Source organism: Paroedura picta, chromosome 1 (genome assembly GCF_049243985.1).
Source record: "Paroedura picta isolate Pp20150507F chromosome 1, Ppicta_v3.0, whole genome shotgun sequence".
Lineage (NCBI taxonomy): Eukaryota > Metazoa > Chordata > Lepidosauria > Squamata > Gekkonidae > Paroedura > Paroedura picta.
Window position 1 is genome coordinate 162,254,099 of NC_135369.1, and position 20,598 is coordinate 162,274,696.

General features: G+C 43.6%; 1 protein-coding gene across 1 annotated transcript in view; it reads left to right on the forward strand.

Annotated features, from left to right (window-relative positions):
• Positions 1–1,986: 1,986 nt before the first annotated feature.
• The window catches only part of TAF1B (TATA-box binding protein associated factor, RNA polymerase I subunit B), a 59,840-nt gene continuing 41,228 nt past the window's right edge, over positions 1,987–20,598 (forward strand). Inside the window, exons 1-6 of the mRNA XM_077310522.1 lie at positions 1,987–2,232; positions 4,867–4,965; positions 5,879–5,966; positions 8,510–8,607; positions 13,177–13,275; positions 17,865–17,997. Of these exons, the coding sequence (XP_077166637.1) occupies positions 2,215–2,232; positions 4,867–4,965; positions 5,879–5,966; positions 8,510–8,607; positions 13,177–13,275; positions 17,865–17,997 (535 nt within the window). The 5' untranslated portion in view covers positions 1,987–2,214. The remainder of the gene's footprint in view (positions 2,233–4,866; positions 4,966–5,878; positions 5,967–8,509; positions 8,608–13,176; positions 13,276–17,864; positions 17,998–20,598) is intronic.

Consider the following 20,598-nt stretch of genomic DNA (forward strand, 5'->3'; position numbering starts at 1 on the left):
AATTAGAACACCTTCATTCCCTGAATAATACTGTAATGTACCGGTAATAAGGTCACAGTGTTTCCCAGATTATAGTGATTATGTATGTGGAAATTGTGGCGCAACAGGTTTTTATTGTTGGCGTTCATATTATTTTGACTATCAATTTTTTTTAAAGGTAAACTTCTGCATTATTGTACTTTTTATGTACCACCTATTATTTGTGTAATATTTAATGTGGTAAATTAAATTACGTCTTTTAATGTACCATCTATTATTTACCATCTAATGTGGTAAATTAAATGACATCTTAGCAAATGGAAAACCTACAAAATGAAAGCTGCACCATTCTCAAGTTGTTTAATGAACAAGAAACAAATAAGGATGCCAGCCTCCAGGTGAGGTCTTGGGATTCCCCAGAATTGAAGTTCTTCTCCAAACTACAAAGATCAGTTTCCTTTGAGAAAATGGATGCTTTGGGGGGGGGGGGTAGAGTCTATCGTAGGAGTTCCCTAAGTGGGTGGTATGTTCCCCCAGGGGGTGAGGGAAGGATCCAGGTGGACAGTGAGGAATTTTGAGGCAGTAGGGGAGCAGCAGTCTGACTCTTCTTGCTATGGTTGCGTTTCCCTAGTCAGAGACATTCTAAGATGGCTTGCCATTGCCTTCCTCTGGTTAGAATCATAGAATTTATGTGTGTGTATGTGTTCCTATGTGTGTGTGTGTAGGGGGTGCCGGCCAAAAATGTTTGGGAACCACTGGTCTATGGCGTTGTACTCCATGGAGTTCCCAGTTCACCTGAGACTCCATCCCCAAATCTTCAGGAGTTTCCCAACCTGGACTTGGAAACCCCATCCCACATCCCCTGCAAGTGGCCCTGTCAACCCTAGAACTACATCACAGAATATAGAAATACTGTAAAAGTTATATATAGAAAAAAACACATTCACTAGTAAGTTAAGTTTGCACATTGTAAAAAATCAGTTTAATCTCTGAATAAATAAACCTTCAGAATAGGATTTCACTTGTAAGACAACAAGTTGTGATTATTCTGCACAAGTGCAGAGGCACTTTTCCAAGTAAAGAGTATTTGTTGCACCTTAAAGGCTAATAAATTTATTGTAGATTTGGTGGAGAACATCTTACTTCCTAAGGTGTATAGGTTGCCAACACTGGATTGAGAAACTCCTGGAAATTTGAAGGGCAGAGTTCTGTAGGGATGCAATGCCATAGAGTGGATCCTCCAACACAGGCATTTTCCCCAAAGGTATTGATCTCTGTCATCTGGAGACCAATTTAATTCCAGGAGATCTCCAGGCTGCGCCTGGAGGTTAGTAACCCTATAAAGTCCTCAATATCTTCTCACACACACACACAACTATAGCCACAGGAGAAAAAATATAAAGGATCCTAATAGGGTTACCAGCTCTAGGTTGGGGAATACCTAGAGACTTCAGGAGTGAAGCCAGGATTTGAGGCAAGGAGCACCGCAGTGGAGTATAATGCCATGGAGTCTACCCTCCAACGTAGTAATTTTCTCCATGGGAACTATTCTGTTGCCTGGATACGAGATGAAAAATCCTCAGGTCTCACCTGGGGATTGGCATCCCTAGATCTTAAGACGCAATACAGCCAATACTGTGACACTTTTAAGACCAACAAAGATATAAGCTTTTGTGTGCAAGCACATTTCTTCAGATATAAATACATATCACACTATACTGAAGAATATGCAGAAAAAAATAACTAGTTTAAAAACAGAAAAGAAACGCAATCATTCCTCTCCCCCCCCCCCCATTGGACGATACATTTAATGAAACTGAGAAACTAGCAGCGAGCCCTCCAAAGCCGCTACCACAATACATTGGTTAGTGCAGGGGTAGTCAAACTGCGGCCCTCCAGATGTCCATGGACTCCAATTCCCAGAAGCCCCTGCCAGCATTCGCTGGCAGGGGCTCCTGGGAATTGTAGTCCATGGACATCTGGAGGGCCGCAGTTTGACTACCCCTGGGTTAGTGCTTATGATTCTGCAGGGCTCCTTTTGCACTCCGAGGCGGTTTACTCTCCCTTGCTGCTGGCGCGTGAAGAGATCCTACTTCCCACAGGACGTTCGGAACCAAAGTGCTGGAGGGTTTGTTTCCCGGTCGGCTGCAGCTCCCCCCTCCGCCTTCCGCCGGCTGAGCCGTTGCTAGGGCGCAGTGGCGGTGATTGACGGCCAGCTTGGAGCGTGAGCACGCGATGGAGGAGGAAGACACGGTGAGGGTGGGGGCGGCGGCGGCGTTTTGCAGTCCCTCCGCCGCCCCCTCGGGCACACTGTGTGGGGGCACGAAGCCCTGAAGGCAGAGAGAGGGAGGGAGGGATGTCTGGTTGGGCACCGGTCTGGTCCTGGAGTATCCGGGGTAGAAATCCAGCATTGCACTTTCGCCTTTTCGGCCTTGGTCACGTTCATGCCGGAATGCAGTGTTGTTTGGCCTGATGCCTCTTCTGGCCTCCTGTTTTATCTTGGTTGCAACCGCGCCAAGTGCTAGAAGGGTTTGTAGTGGTACGTCGCACGTGTAGCTGGTGTGAGAGAAGAGTGTTGCTTGTGCCTGGCTGGTGGGAAAACATGGATGGATTCGGGGCGGCTTTAAAGTTTCCCGCCTCATTTCTTAGGAAGCCTGGGCGTTTAACAGCTGCCTTCTGAGTAGCTGTTCAAAAAGAAGAGTTGGTTCTTATATGCCGCTTCTCTCTACCCGAAGGAGTCTCAAAGCAGCTTACAGTCGCCTTCCCTCTGCCCCCAACAGACACCCTGTGGGGTGGGTGAGGCTGAGAGCCCTGATACTACTGCTCGGTCAGAACAGCTTTACCAGTGCTGTGGCGAGCCCAAGGTCACCCAGCTGGCTGCATGTGGGGGAGCAGGGAATCAAACCTGGCTCTCCAGATTAGAAGTCAGCACTCCTAACTACTACACCAAGCTACTACTAGGACGCATGCTCTGGAAAGTTTCCCTTGTGGAATAGGATGCTTAACCATGTTTATTTGTTTAGGTCAGCCTTTTTCAACATTTTTACCCCTGATACATTTTTAGGCCTCAAGAAACCCCAGGAGTGATGTGGTCCTGCAGAATATGGATCATTTGGAGCCCTTCCCCCTCCCACCCCCTTAGGCGCATCATTGGCCATTTTTGGGAGGGGGTCATCATGACCAAATATGGTTATATTACAATAAATGTTTATATTACAATAAATGTTTAACACACACATATATGTAAAAACTCCCACTCATTCATACTTAGTCACTTCACATGTAATCTCTTCATTCTTATTGTCTAAAAATCTGCAAAGATAAAACTTCTATCTTTTCTGGTGTTTTCTGCACATAAGGGTTCTATGCTAATATCTTGGATGTGCTTATATAGTATGCACTCAGCCTTCCCATCCCCCCATAAGTGGTCTTATGGAATCCTCCTAAATTTGCCATCCAGTACAGCAGTGAGTAAAGCATTCTGACTGAAGAGAGTAAAAGCTATTAAAACTGTCTTAAAATTTCTTAAATAGGGCATTGGGGGTAACCCTGTTAAGATCAACCAAATAACTGTCTCTTAACCCAATGTAGATTGTGCTCCTTTTACATATCCAAGATTCTTTGTTTAACAATGACCTTGGCTTGATTATATTACATACTTAACAGAAATTGATGGGAAAACCAAAACAGCCCAATTTGTTCCTTACCATTCTGGCCCATTGAGGGACATAGGTATCCTTAAAAATTAGGGTGACCAGATTCTTGGGACACATATTTATTAGGATATAGCAGCAATCCAAAGACAGGCCTGCCCACAGTAACTATTCCTGTCTCCATGCATATAGCTACATTGGAGACATTTGATGGTACTTAAGAATTTAGACTGCACTTTTTCCCACTTGTCTTTTCTGCTGTGCGACTCAGTGGAGTTGAATGGGAGATTTTGCCAAATACAATTTTAATCCTGCAGTAACATTTTGTCCACCAGAATTTTTTGTAGCTCCTGCACTTTTACTGCCATTTGATATAACATATTCAATATGTGCCTTCCTAATACCAGAGGCCTGAAAAATAATTCCTAAGTTTGAAACAATGCACTTGTTCAATGTTTACAGAATTCAGATACCGAACGAACCTTTGGTCTTTTTGCATAGATGATTAGTTTGGATATATAAAGACTAATATTCAATCTTTTGCCTTGAAAACCCCACGAGAGGTTGCCATGAATCCACTGTGACTTGACACAATTATTATGTTATTAATAGATAGAAGACGGCATCTTTTGTCAAAGATGTTCATGTGCTGAAATCTTACTTATTGATGCTAACTGGATGTCTGAAGTTGTAGTCAACCTGTGGTCCTTCAGATGTCCATGGACTATAATTCCCATGATCCCCTGCAAGCAAATGCTGGCAGGGACTCATGGGAATTGTAGTCCATGAACATCAGGAGGACCACAGGTTGACTACCCCTGCTACATGCTACAGGGAGTGTCACTATTGAATAAAATGGTATTGATGAATAGCCCTGCTTAGAAGTGCTCTCAGAGCCTGTGATTCCATGCACATTAAGCTTTATTGAACTCAGTGAGGCTAGTTATAATAAATACACAAATGGTTTAAGGCTCCAGTCTGCACACTGAATTGGGGCAGGTTCATATAATCTACGTGGGATATAAACATTCGTACCTTTGGACTGTGAACGCCATCGCATTTTCTCCTCTAATTTACAATTCACTCTTTTGGCCAGGCATGATACTTCACTGCAGCATACTGACATATTTCCCCCCGTTTGTTTTGGCTATGAAGTAGTATTTATTGTGCATTCAAAAACAAAAACACCAAACTGTTTCTTATGGGTCTACCCAAATTCTTCTTTTATTTCCAGAGAGACTACAATGAACCCTGTCCCCAGTGTTCAGAGGTCCACTGGGGCCTTACGGATGAGGGCGCTTTTTACTGCAGAACCTGCCATAATGTTATTGAAGTAAGTTATTAATGTCTGTTCTTCTTTTTCTCAACCCCCAAACTGTCCTCCATTTCCTACTAAAGAAATGATGGCAATACGTGAACACTTTTGATCCAGATGTAGCACTCATTGTACTGACCAGTGTCTATAAAGCAGTTATTGCAGCACAAGTTCAACGTCCTCAGAAGGCCGAGCTTCAATCAGGAGGGAGATACGAAGAGTGGGTAAAAAGGCCATGAAATACAAGAGGTATAGTTTGTGACGTAGAATCATAGAATCATAGAGTTGAAAGGGACCTCCAGGGTCATCTAGTCCAACCCCCTGCACAATGCAGAAATTCACAACAACTTGCCCACCCACGATGACCACAATTTCATGCCCAAGTGATCCCTTCCCCACCAAAAATCTCCAGAATCCAGTCTGGCCTGGAAGAAATTCACCTACCATCCCTCAACAGCAATTAGCATTTTCCTGGGCATACAAGGCTATTCAAAATTCAGAAATTCATCCCAGATGCAATTGAGTGTTTCACAGACCCCAGCAAATGATGCATTGGGGTAATTCGGTGGAAATCTACATGCTATTCCAAATGAAGAAGAAGAGTTGGTTCTTATATGCTGCTTTTCCCTACCTGAAGGAGTCTCAAAGCAGTTTACATTTGCCTTCCCTTTCCTCTCCCCACAACAGACACCCTGTGAGGTAGGTGAGGCTGAGAGAGCCCTGATATCACTGCTTGGTCAGAACAGCTTTATCAGTGCTGTGGCAAGTCCAAGGTCACCCAACTGGTTGCACATGAGGGAGCTCAGAATCAAACACGGCTCGCCAGATTAGAAGTCTGCACTCTTAACCACTACACCAAGCTGGGGATTCTTGTGCTACTTCTACATTCAGTTCTAAAGAGACTCAGGCGTTTTGGTTGCTGTCTTTGCAGCGGACGAGAGAAGTTGTAAGTGGAGACGTGACTTCAAATGCCAGAGGACAGTCTATCTCTAGAGGATTAAGAAATAAAAACAAATTTGGTAAGATTTTCCCTCAAAACTTGTTTTATAAAATGTGGGTTATGTGTCTTTTCCACCTGTTGTATCAAGAAGGGAACAGTCTTACAAAGTTGTAGTCAACTCTCACCATATGCTGACGTAGTTCAGATGTGGAAACCATGGTTTTATACTTTGAGAATGAGCTTCAGATATTCTCAAGATTGGGCACTCTCCTGTATGCAATGGTCATATTGCTAGAGCGCCAAACTACGTTTTGTGATTTCCCCACAAACAGTATTTCAAATGTATTTATTGTTTGTTTGTTTATTTCCCACCTTCCTTCCCTGTGGGGACCCAAAAGGGCTTTACATTGTTGTCTCCTCTGTTTTATTCTCAGAGCAACCCAGTAAAGTAAGACTGGGAGTTTGTGACTGGCCAAAGGTCACCCAGCAAGCTTCCATGGCAGAGTTGGGATTCAGATCTGGATCTCCCAGATCCTAGTCTGATTCCAACCACTACCTCATGATCACTCTGGCTCTAGTTTGAAATCCTAATCTGCACAAAAAAGGGGGGGGGAGAGAAAAAGACTTTAATTTGTGGGTTGGATGCATCTGATCATACAAGGAGAAGAGACCGGATAGCATGTAAACTCAAACTAATTCACGTTGAAGAAAACTGCAGTCAGAATTGTAACACAGGTAGACAGTTTTTTGACAGAAACGTGTGACACAGTTTATGACGGGCACAGCAAGATATACTGAAAGTCTTGGGAACTAAATATTCTCAAGGTTGATGAAGGCTTTTTAACTCTTTCCCACCCTTCACTGTTTTGTCAACTTTAGATGGTCCCTTGGAGGAACTGTTTCCCCCCCCCCCCCAGGGAAAGCTTGTGAATTTATATTGTCCCATGTGGAGCAAATATCAGGTCTGAGGGGCCATTTTTGAGAATGTTTTCAGTGGGTTGAATCCAGATGCATGCCATACTCTGGATCCAGACTGTGGCTTTCCTAAGAGATCTCCCAGCATGTTCCTTAGCTTGAGAATCCAAGCTTCATTTTAATAGAGTGCTAGTTATGATGAATTCAAGAATGTACTGGAAAATAAAATGGCAAACATATTTAAAGGTTATTGAGGTGGCAGGGAGGAGAACTTATAAAAGGAATCTGCCTTCATTAGGCATTTCTGCAATCATTATTTCCAATCTAGTTCTTCCCTTAAAGACAAGAATTGAAAACAATGGCCTCAGAACTGTAATAAATTGACATAAGTTTAGCAGGATGGCTGTTTGTCCCTTATGAGATAGCAGTAACATTATTTATAGGTACGTATAAGCATAGAAATGATGCTAATTGTAGTCTATTGAAATATGTAAATTAGATGTGGCTCTTCATGTGTCTCCTCTTAGTTTATAGCTTTGTCTAGTATGCATATTTTGATTTTTATATTCTCTCTCTCTCAATTTATCCTTGCATCAATCCAGTAAGTGGGTTTTGCTGAGACTTGTCCAGACTCGACATATGAGTTTAAGGGCTGTGCAGTATCTTCCACGACCAAACAGAATCCTATCCATGCTATTGCATAATATGTAAAGACACAAGAAAGAGGGATTATACCATCAACACAGGTAGTCCTGTCTTGAATACACGTGTTCATAAAACACGTGAATTAGTCAACTTGTCTTATGCATTCCCTAATGAAATTAACAGAGCCAGTGTCTGGTAGTGACTAGAGCAGGGGTAGTCAAACTGGCCCTCCAGATGTCCATGGACTACAATTCCCATGATCTCCTGCCAGCGAATGCTGGCAAGGACATCTGCGGGGCCGCAGTTTGACTACCCCTGGGCTAGAATGTTGGGCTGGAATCTGAGAAACCTCTGGTTCAAATTCCCACTGCCATAGAGGCTTGCCTGGACACATTGGGCCATTCAGACACTCTCAGCCTAATTTACCTCTCAGGGTTGTAGTGAGCATAAGATGGAGAAGGGGAAAATGTATGCTATGTTGGGTCTCCATTAGGGAGAAAAGCGGGATATAAATGAGACAAATTTTAAAAAGGAGAGGACACATGTCTATGGAAGCCCACGTCACTGGAATTTGTGGGGTTGGAGTATATGTGTGTGTCAAATCCCAGATCTCTTTGAACAGCAGTGCTAAATTTGAGCATCATGTAGTATTTCAAAGGCTGTTTTTCCCTACCACCAGCAAGATGGGGTTTCCTGATGGTAGAGAATAGGAGAAGCAGAGAAGTGCGGAGGGCAAGATTTTTCTTTTCCTGCAGGGCCTTTGGTTTGTGTAATGAGTCTCAGGGATCTGGTTTAGCAGCCACTGTGATAGAGCAGTTTCCTGTCTAGGAATCCATGACCTGTATCTAGGATGCAGGATCTTCCTGAGAATAGGCGACTGAACGAAAGCTAATCAGGCAGAGTAGCTCATGCGATGGCCGCTTCTTTGGACAAGTTTGCTAGTCACTTACACTTGTTTAGGTAGATGGTAATTTGGCAAGTATCCTAATTGGTGTATTTTTTTGAGATATTAATAAATGCAAGCTGTGAATTGTAACGTTCTATTATCCTTTTGAAATTTAGAGAAAGGCTTGGAGTGGTACATCTGTGAAGGATTTCAGTACATACTCCAGAAGCAAGCAGAATCACTGCAGTCTTTAGGTGTTTCTTCACGTATGAAGGTATGTTGACTTGACTTAACACAACTAGGGTAGTACTGAACTGCAGATTTCATTGGGTGTTAAAGTAAGGAGTAGCTCACAGAATGTGCATTAAGGAAGGCACTTGTGCGCTGTCTCTTGTGGCCGAGACCACAACATGGAGGAAGCTGGGGAAGGGCCGTGCTCAGCCTCAATCTTTGGGTACCCGAGAACATACCTACATGACATGTGGAACAAGGTTTGAGTCCAGTGGCATCTTTAGGACCAAGAAAGATTAATTCTGGGTATGAACTTTCATATGCATGCACACTTCTTCTCTCCAAGAGGTTTTTAAGCAGATACTAGATAGTCATCTGACAGAAATGCTGATTTTAAGAACAGACAGATTGTGAGTGGGTGGGCAGGAAGGGATGTGCCAGTGTTTGTCTCTTGTGGACCTTCCTTGCAAACCCAGGGAATTGCTGATCACCACTGTGGGATGGTAGGTGAATTTCCTCCAGGTCAGGCTGGATTCTGGAGATTTTTGGTAGTGGGGGCCGGGGGAAGGAGAATCACTTGGGCATGAAATTGGGGTCACTGTGGGTGGACAGGTAGCTGTGAATTCCTGCATTGGGCAGGGGGTTGAACTAGATGACCCTGGAGGTCCCTTCCAACTCTATGATTCTACAATTCAGATTTGTTCTGTTGCTTTTAGACCAACGTGGCTACCCTCCTGAATCAATGCCATGTGAAAAACAGTTGGCAACCATATTTTAACTTTTTCTTTCCTTTGCCTCTGCCATTACCAAGTTACAGTCCCTGTTGAGTTATATCACTCGCCATACTAAGGAGAGTCCAACCCCAGAACTTCACCTCACTACCTCCTTTAAAGCATGCCCAAGCATGCACACCCACCTGGGGCATTCTCTCCTTTTCTTCTCAACGCTTAAAAAAAATTCCTTTGTAATATTTTTTAAAGCATTTTTATTAGTGATTTTATGCAGACTTTTTAAAAGATAGAAAGACTACAACAGTAACATCAAAAATAGAATAAAGAACAGACCTATTAGCTTAGAATCATAGAATTATAGAGTTGGAAGGGACCCCAGGGTCATCTACTGCAACCCCTTGCACAATGCAGGACCTCACAACTACCTGTCCACCCACAGTGATCCCAATTTCATGTCCAAGTGACCCCCCCCCCATATCTCCAGAATCCAGCCTGGCCTGGAGGAAAATCATTCCACAGTGGTGATTAGCAATTCCCTGGGTATACAAGGAGGAAGGGCCACAAGAGACAAACACTGGCACATCCCTTCCTGCCCACCCACTCACAGTCTGCCTAAGTTCATAAAATCAGCATTTCTGTCTGATGACTATCTCGCCTCTGCTTAAAAACTTCCAAAGGAGAACTCACCACCTCCCAAGGAAGCCTGTTCCACTGCAGAACTGCTCTAACTGTTAGGAACTTCTTATGGATGTTTAGCCAAAAATTATTTTGAATTAATTACATTTGTTACAATAAATTTTTTGATTCTCCATCCAACTGGATTTTAAACTATACTTTATCGATTTATATCAAACTTACTTCTTAAAGTCGAAATTAAATGTGGTACAATTGCATTCTTCAATCTCTAAAGCTGCAAGTCATCCAGTCATTCCGCCCCTCTTAATTGCAAGAAGTCCATGAGGGGTTTTCAGTTAGTTATAAAGGAAGTTGTTGTCTTTTCTCCAGTCTAACCAATAATGTAATTTTAGCTGTTTCTGCTAATCCTAGCATATTCACCTGTCCTCTACTGTAGGTAGTTCTGTAGTTTTCCAATTCTGAGTGTATAAGAGTCTTGCAGCCGTTATCATGTACAGTAACAAAGTCCAATGGCTATTTAAAAAAATACTTCTGGCCCCATTTAAAGATAAACCTTTAACGTCTTTCCAATCCTTTTGTAATCTGAAGGTGGTTCCATCCATGCTGTCCTTTGCTAGTCCCCCGTGATTTAGCCCCACTCTAATGGGGGACTAGTTGGACTGGATTATTACATTTTCCAAGTGACCATAGTATTTTGTTGTTCAAAAAATGTGGTTCCCCCACCCCCAATAGTGCTTGTGCTGCATTGCAGAATGGAACGTGATTACACAAATGCTATATGCCTTGTGTGCGTTCGTTGCTGTTTTTGTTTTTATTTTTTAAGTTTGTGCATGCATATGCGCAGAGGCTTATTGTGTCCGCCCCATTCTCTTTTTTAGCTTAGAGGCCCTGTATCCCTGCAGTGAGGATATGGAAAAGCACTGTCTGCATATATTATCAGTAGCAGAGGGAATAGATAATAAAGAGGAAAAATGACTAAGCATTAGATATAGGGAGAAAACTGTGATTTTTTTCTTCTGTAAGGAGAATATCTTTCTCTTAAACCATGACCTAAAAAGAGACACAGAGAAAGATGAGGGCCAAGTAAGGAATTCAACAAGAAAAATGTGGGTGGCAGCTTTTATAGAATTGCCTTCAAATTATTTTAGGTACTTTTAGAATAATCTGAAGGCAATTCTATAAAAGCTGTCACCCGCATTTTTCTTGTTGAATTCCTTACTTGGCCCTCATCTTTCTCTGTGTCTCTTTTCAGGACCTGGTGTTGTCAGGACAGGGTCTTCTGCCTCTGATATTTACCTGACCTGAACTGCAGGATTAGGATGATCTTTGTAGGCATGCCTGTGTGTGCACAGTGTTTAAAGGACTTTTGGCACCCAGACATTGACCGGCTGTGAGAATGTGGAGAGCTATCAAATTCCTTACCTGAAGCTGTAATAAATTTGCCTGATTCTGCTCTGTACATGCCAAGGGAAATGCTAATGCATCTTTGACATCATCAAAGCAGAACATGTTCCATCCTGTGTAATACAATGTAATGGGCTAAAGCAGTGTGGGTTAGACTGGCCTTGAGTAAGGAACTGCCTGACCTGGACTAAGTGGAGGTGAGTATTATTATTATTATTATTATTATTATTATTATTATTATTATTATTATTATTATTATTATAGTTCGTTCTAATATGCCACTTTTCTCTACCTGAAGGAGGCTCAAAGCGGCTTACAGTCTCCTTCCCATTCCTCTCCCCACAACAGACACCCTGTGGGGTGGGTGAGGCTGAGGGAGCCCTGATATCACTGCTTGGTCAGAACAGCTTTATCAGTGCCGTGGAAAGCCCAAGGTCACCCAGCTGGCTGCATGTGGGGGAGTGCAGAATCGAACCTGGCAAGCCAGATTATAAATCCGCACTCCCAACCACTACACCAAAGTGGCTTTTATTTCTAGGCTGCCTCCTGCTGGCAACAGTCTTGGGGCGGCTTATACATCAATAGCATTTCATTGCATACAAGATAAAATTGTATGTATTTAATAGTCAATTTAAAAGGGTACTGAATAAAATGAAACAAACATGCTCCGTCACTAAGACTGGGGCCATATGGAACCAAGTTTCACCCAGGCTCAGGTGGAAAAGGGTGGTGGTGGTGGAGGGTCCCGGTCAGCAGCCAATAAGTGCTTAGCCTTGGCCCCAACCATAAGCCTTATGGGAGAGTGCTGTTTTAAAGGCCCATCAGAACTTTGACAGTCCCAAAAGGGCCTGAATCTCAGCTGGCAGCTCATCCCACCAGGCTGGAGCCAGGGCCAAAAAGCTCCTGGCTCTGGTTGAGGCCAAGCACACCTCTTCATACCTGGGGATCACTAGCTTGTTGGCACTTGCAGAGCGGAGCACTCTTCGGGGGGCATCCTCGGAGAGGAGGTCGCTAATATATGCAAGTCGCAGATTGCTTAGCTCCTAAAGATTAAAACCAGCACCGTAAAACCTGATTTGGAATTCAACCAGCAACCAGGGCAGCCGCAGGAGAACAGGTCAAGTGTGAGTTCTTGACAAGGGTCCTCTTAAGCAGAGATAGTCAACCTGTGCCCCCCCAGATGTTCATGGACTACAATTCCCATGAGCCCCTGGCAGGGGCTCATAGGAATTGTAATCCATGGACATCTGGAGGACCTCAGGTTGACTACTCCTGCTCATAAGAACTCAGGAAGCCGCATTCTGTTATAGTAATCTAGCCTGGAGGTGACGTAGCATGGATCACTGGCTAGATATTCTGGATCCAGGTAGGGTGCTTCATCTGGAGAAGATGGAAAATTGCCTGAGGAGTTACTTGTGTGACCTGTGCCTCCATAGTAAGGGAGGCATTGAAGGTCACGCCCAGATTCCTGACAGTCTGTGCAGCTTGTAGCTGCAACCCATTAAGACAGGAGGCGTACATCATCCTCTGCTTCCTTCCTTTTCAGCTACAGGATCTCCGTCTTCATTTTTGTATGTTTCTAGCCTATTTCTATAAAACTGACTTCATAGCCGCAAGTGGGAGCTCCATTGATGGAACAGAACTTCTGGCACCTGGTTTTCTGAAACTTGCTTGTGCCATCCTAAAAACCGCTCCTGATGATTGGGTAGGAAAACTCCAGGAGCAGCATGGGGTGCTGTGCTTAGAACCAGGGGTGTTTGCCAAGAGTTTTCTCTGCTGTATAGGTGCCCCTGGAAAGGCACCCTTGGGTCAAATTGAACATATTTTACTGTTCCTGTCAGGATGAAGTTCTGTGGAATTTATGGAAACATTACCTTCAGAAGAGCATGCAGCCATGTCGTGAAAAAGTCCTCAGGAGTGCTTCTGCTGATACCTTACCTGTAAGTGTGGCATTCAGAATGACCAGCCCATTTATCCCTCATTGATGGTGTCCAGTGCAGTTTATATAGACATAATAATATACACCAAACTGCAGAGTGCCATCATGGTTGTGCTTGGAACTGAGGTTATAACTCATGTTTTCTGAAAGTACAGTGGCCTCCATGATGATGGAAGCAGGAACAGCAGAGAGGCTATGTGCTGCTGGTCCTTCTCCATTACCATTCTCCATTACAAAGAGACAAGCCAGAAGCCCTATCCCTCCTGGAAGAGAAGTCCCTAGAAGTAGAAGAGTTGGTTCTTTATACTCCCTTTATCTCTGCCAAGAGTCTCAAAATGGCCTCTAATCACCTTCCCTTTCCCCTCCCCGCAACAGACACCCTGTGAGGGAGGTGAGGCTGAGAGAGCCCTGATGTTACTACTCTGTCAGAACTGTTTTATCACGGCTGTGATGAGCCCAAGGTCACCCAGCTTGGCTGCATGTGGAGGAGCAGGATTGGGGAATCAGAACCAGCTCGCCAGATTTGAAGTTGACGCTCCTAACTACTACACCAAGCTGGCTGTCTAGGCCAGAGATTCCCAGCTAAGGTTTTGGGGAACCCTGGAATTATCTGAGACCTTCCTGGGGGTTATGCGGCCTTTCCCAGAAATTTGGATGGCTGCTAACATCAGTAGACATCACTGGAGCCCACTTCTGCTGTTGCTCTACAGGAATAGTCTCTTTTTCCATGATGGAAACAGTAAATGGTCGATTAATTGATCATTTAGATCAGGGGTAGTCAAACTGCGGCCCTCCAGATGTCCATGGACTACAATTCCCAGGAGCCCCCTGCCAGCATTTGCTGGCAGGGGGCTCCTGGAAATTGTAGTCCATGGACATCTGGAGGGCCACAGTTTGACTACCCCTGATTTAGATCAACTCCCACACCCATTTTCTGAAGAGGCACGTCACCACTTCTGGGGTTCCTTGAAGCCTGAAAAATATTTCAGGAGTTCCTTCATGGGCAAAAGTTGAAAAAGTGGGTGTTTCGTTTGTAAAACAGAACTTCTGGCACCTTGTTTTCTGAAACTTGCTTGTGCCATCCTAAAAACTGAGCCTTTCAGCCAGTACAAATTTTATCAGTATTAAGACTAATATCCGGAATATGGGGAGCGATTTTAAAAGTTATTTAGTATACAGCCATTTTGCACTTGTATATATGTTTAAATTGTTTTATTGTTTTACTAGCTGCATCCTGATTGGCCCAACTTAGACAGCCAGACACTTTCCACCCCACCCCCAGGCTGTTTCACAAATATATAGAGGAACCATAACCATGGATAAGGATTGGTGGTACTCTGATAATTGCTTTTTTGTTTTTGTGAACTGCCATGAACTACCTGTTTTAAAGAAAGTATCCATGTGCTTCTGTTTTTGCAAATGAAATCAGGGACTGGCACCTGGATAAACGTTGGGCTTAAATAACACATTCAGAAATGCATGCATTGAATATGATATGAGAATTACTCAAGGCATGTATAAAGAAAAAACAAATATACACACTGCATGGGTTGTTTATACATTCACTGTAACATGTGAATTGGGCTTCTTTCTTGTATTGCTTAGATCTCTACTACTATTAGAGATTCTTCACGATTTATACACAATCATGAGCAATGGGTCTTCACGCCATTGGTCAGTTTTGGTTTAATTTCTGTGAATGAACACTTGTATAATTTTATGGTTGGGGGTCACCACAACATGAGGAACTGTATTAAAGGGTCACGGCATTAGGAAGGGTAAGAATCACTGCTCTATGAGAATTGCTTGCCCTGCGCCCACCCCATGTTACCAGATTTGGGAAATTGGCTGGGAATTACTCAACTCCACCCCACCCTCCAGAACACAAACATGTATCTGGGAACAAGAGAGGAACTCAGCTGAAGAATAACAACCAATTAAAACATTTGAAGGGGTGCATCAAAGGATTTGAGCAAGCTCAGCTGATAACAGGCTGTTTGGGCAAGTGATCTGATAATATAATAATCAATAGTATTTCATAGAGCGTGTAAGACATTATTGTTAGAGCCAGTATGGTGTAGCCATTAGCATGTCAGACTAGGATCTGTGAGACGCTGGTTTTGAACCCCTACCTTGCTAGGAAGATTGCTGGGTGACCTTGGGCCAGTCACTCTTTCTCAGTGTATCCTACTTCCTGGAGTAGTACTTGTGAGGACAAAATGAAAGAGGGGAGAATAAGGTCCTTTGGATCCCCATTGTGGGGAAATCTGGGTATAAATATCCTAATCAATTTCTGCAGATTCCAGCAGGCTGCTGGTTTTGAGCATCTTGTCTGAATGCCAGCATAGAATCTCACTTAATGTCTTTTGGTTCCAGAGAAAATGGTACAGTTTACAGTGCAGCTGACCTTTGTGAAAAACACTTGTAATTCTGGGCAAGCGTGTGTAACAATTACCAGATAGTTACAGACTTTCATGGCATCTCTACTCAGAACCTGTAAGAAGACATTGATGCTGGGAGTTGGTTCTCCCTTAAAAATGTGTACTCCACTGACATTTAATTATTCAGTTAGTACATGTACAAATGTTTATTTTGCAACGTTCAGGGGGGTTATTTTTTGAGTGTTGAATTATCCAGATGGAGCCTCATATGCTGTTCTTCAGAAAACATATTCTGCAAATGCATGCAAACCTTGTAAATGTATTGAAGAACTATAGTGGCTTCATTCAGATTGCATTTTCTAGCCAGCTACAGTGTCTGGGAATGGACCTTTGGACACCGTGTCCTTGCTGTACTCCGCACCGGAAGTTCAGATGTCTACTTTTGCCATGGAAGCTCACTGGGTGACCTTGGGCCAGCTGCATTCTCTCAGAAAAGCCTACCTTAGCTAAGCAGTGAGGATAAAACGGAGCAGGGCAGAACAATGATGTAAAGGACTTTGAGTCCTATTGGCGGGTGGGGAGTGGGATGTAAATACATTAATGGCAAAGTTGTGGTTTCTGTAAAACTGTAACGTTCTCAAACCATATCTTAACCTGCCTTCCACCAATAATTAATACCAGGTTCTGTGAAAATCTGGTTTCAGAACAATCTTAGAACCAGATAGGAAGAGGCTCAGGGACTTTCTCACAGGGACACAGGGCAGATTACGCATAGTGTAAAAGGGCATGTGTGATCATGAGGCCTATTGCCTCGTGGTGAAACTAGGTAGAAAATACCATGTGACACGACCTACTACTTATATTTAACCGTATAAAATATGTGCAAAGCTTGTTCTTGCACCAGTATAAGACATGTGGCACTGACTTGGTACCCCCCCGCCACAAAAAAAATTATAGCTGTGAAGATGGCAAATTTTGTCGACATTGATTATGTATCGGGGGAACTAACCATCAAGACAGATCTCAACCAAGAGATTGATGATGCTTTCCTTTTCTTCTGTTTGTAGTGGAATGTTTCCCCACGCAGATCCTTCTCATTGCACTAGACATAAGTCACAACTGTTTATACTATTGTTGTATTTGTTTACGTTATGTATTAATTTGTTCCATGTATCCCCCATGTTGTATGTAAACTGCCCTGAGCCATATGGAAGGGCGGTATAGAAATCAAACAAATAAATAAAATAAATAAATATTGTATATAAAAAACTAGGTCTGTGTGTTGGCAGAGTAAATTTTGCTTGATAGCCATTGGATATTTTTAGCACAACTTCTTTTAAGAAAGAGGTTGTATTCTCATGTCCCCAACTACATATTGTTCACGATGCAAACAGGCTTCATGATGCAAACAAGAGGAAAGGGAACGCGATTGTAAGCCACTTTGAGACTCCTTCGGATAGAGAAAGTCGGCATATAAGAACCAACTCTCCTCCTCCTCCTCCTCCTCCTTGTATGTTCCCTGTGACCTCTTATCCCCTCCATTCTCCTCACACATCCAAGATTGCCTAATTTCCTTTTGATTGAACTCTGCACAGTTGGAACAAATAAGGGTTTGTATCTTTACCAATAACTGGAACGCTATACCAGGATCACACCATGGCTAAGAGTCTTAGTTAGTGGTAAAGGAACAAATCTTAGTTCATGAAGGCATCACAGCAAATTGTGGTTAAATTAGATTTCTTTGAGCAAGAAATATTCCACTGTGGTTCTGTATGAAAGAAAAAGAGCTGTTTTTTTATACCCTGCTTTTCACTCTCCGAATGAGTCCCAAAGCAGCTTACAAATACCTTTCCCTTCCTCTTCCCTCAACAGATACCCTGTAAGGTAGGTGGGGCTGAAAGAGCTCTGAGGGAACTGCACTGTGAGAACAGCCCTAAGAGAACTATGACTAGTTCAAGGTCACCCAGCTGGCTGCAAGTGGAGGAGAGGGGGATCAAATCTGGTTCTTGAGATTAGAGTCCGCCACTCTTAAGCACTCTGGTGTGGAAGCACTACAAGCCCACTGATTTGAACTCAGTCCTTGGCACAAACCATTTGTGGTTGGTTGTAACGCCTGAATGCAACCAGAGAGAACAAATATTGAAAGAATAATTGTATGGATTTGAGCTGTGTTGGCAGTCATGCTGTCATTAATTTTTTTTTTTTTAAGCAGCCATCTGATACTGATAGCGAAGCGAACCCGGAACGAGATATTGTTAGACTTCTTGGCTTGCCCTCGTCTGGAAGCGATGTAGAGCTAACATCCGATTTTAGCATTGGAGAGACTTCTTCTGTTACTTCAGGTAAGAGTAAATGGATCTTGAATAATCAGTTCTGTACGTAATCGTCTCAATGTGCAAATACCCTGTTGGTCTAGGAGATTAACATTGCAATCCTAAATATACTTCCCTGGAAGAAAGTCCCATTGAACAGACCTGAGTAGGATACTGAGTGGACTTGTTTAGCGCTCTTCTAAGCCCATTGACTGGTGAATTAAAAATGGTGTCATGCTGTTTAGGATTGCACTGTTGACAGTACTGCTCCAGTCCACGCCTATTTATTTATATGTTCTATTCCAGGGGTAGTCAAACTGCGGCCCTCCAGATGTCCATGGACTACAGTTCCCATGAGCCCCTGCCAGTGTTCGCTGGCAGGGGCTCGTGGGAATTGTAGTCCATGGACATCTGGAGGGCCGCAGTTTGACTACCCCTATTCTATTCTATTCTAAATTTATTCTAAATTTATTCTATTTTATTTTAATATAATCTATATTTATATACCACCGAGCCCAAAGGCTCAAGGGGGTTCACATAAAACAGAACAGAAACAATACAGATAACTTAGATTAACAATAATGAATGAAGTGAAACAACAAGCAACATGGAACACTAGAAAAATGTGGGAAACATTAAATTAACTTATACTGATGCCCCAGTGGGTTGGGCAGAATTATGGTGGGTGCCATAGCAGGGGTCTCAGGAGGAGGGCCCTTGGGAAGTGATGGTACAGGTTGACCTCAACCGAATAATTAAAACTGGGCACTTTTTTGCCATCAGGGCACAGCTGAATAAAAGCAACCCCCTGATGTTCAAGGCAAGAGGCATTCAGAGGTTTGCCATGGCCTGCCTCTGCGTAGCAATCCTAGACTTCTCTGGTGGTCGCCCATCCAAATACTTAATCCTGTTTAGTTTCCAGGATTTGATGAGACTAGGCTTCCTTGGACTACCCGAGTCTGAGCAGAGATAAAAGTATCTGGTTTAACCTAAAATAACTCCCATCTAGTGAGCCTCTTGTGGCGCAGAGTGGTAAGGCAGCAGACATGCAGTCTGAAGCTCTGCCCATGAGGCTGGGAGTTCAATCCCAGCATCCGGCTCAAGGTTGACTCAGCCTTCCAGCCTTCCGAGGTCGGTAAAATGAGTACCCAGCTTGCTGGGGGATAAAACAGTAATGACTGGGGAAAGGAATGGCAAACCACTCTGTATTGAGTCTGCCATGAAAATGCTAGAGGACGTCACCCCAAGGGTCAGATATGATACCTTTACCTAACTCCACCTAGTATTTGGCAGTAAAAGTCATATATGGATGATCCTGTGTATTAAACAATGTAGAAAATGTTGGCATGAAAATTCTTAAAATGTTATTGCATTGTTCGTAATGTTTCCTTGTGTGCAAACAAGTAAGTGACCTGTACCCCTGGGGAAATTGTAACACTAGGGTGAAAGGGCCATGAAGTTCAGGAAATACAGGTTGAGACATAATTAGGTGAAACTCAAACGTAATCAACCAAAGTATAAAGACGATTTGCAATGGCAATCTCCCCATAAGCAGTTGATGCTGTAATGTCGGCAGAATCCCACGTTAAAACCCATTTGAGAGAGTATCAGGGTTCTGAATTCTAGCTCAGCAGTTTACCACTTGAATCCTCCTTTTAAATTGTTTTGCTAGGGAACAGTGACTTTTAAGTCCCCTACAGATATTGAAATATTCCTCTAGTAGCAGAAAAGCCCGTTGTACAAAAAATATAATGGGTGCTAGCCTTCCCCCGTCCACAACCTGAGCAGGTCTGCCAAGACCTGGTGAGGCTGCACCGGAGCTGCTCAGGAGGGGGAGGGGAGCGCTAGTAGGGCGGTCTCCCTCCCCCTCCCGCTCCCCAACTCGGGCACCCCTGCTGAGGCCTGCCAAGGTTGTGGTTTGGGGCTGCTCGGGGCAGAAGGAGTGCTGACGGGAATTGCCTCCCTCCCTCCCCCCCCCGGGCCCATAGTCCCAGGCCCTCCCTCTCCCTCCCCCACACTGCCTGGCTTACTGTGGGCTGGCACTTCGTCAATGGGGAAGAAGTTGGGGGGGGGGGATGCAGCCAACCTGATGGGCCGTTCGTTGGACAGACAGCTCATCAGATAGACAATGAGTCCCAACTTCTCTCACCATGCCAGTCTAATTTTATTTATGTCACAGATTGGTTTCTGGAAATTGCTTTTAAAAATATGCCACTTGTCATATTTGTGTTCATTTATTCTTTTGTCTTGAGACTGCTATTTGTCCTATGCAAGGAGCAGTTATTACATTAGAGGATGAGTAGGGATAAATCCAAGATAATATGGGCTGCTGTTATGGTATTGTCCAGTGAATATGGGAGACGGATTTGGCATTTAGCTTCCTTTAGTGTCTGATCCCTGGGTTTGTGTTGCTATTCAGAGGCGCACTATTTGTAAGAAGCTGTTCTAGTGCAGTGGTTCTCAACTTTCCTAATGCAGTTCCTCATTGGCGGAGCTCCCCCCCCCCAGCCAAGCTGCTTGCCATGCCGCAACCCCTGTGAAAAGGTTGTTCGACCTCCAAAGGGGTCCTGACCCCCAGGTTGAGAACCACTGTTCTAGTGGAAGGGGGGTGCATATCAACAAGAAAAGGCC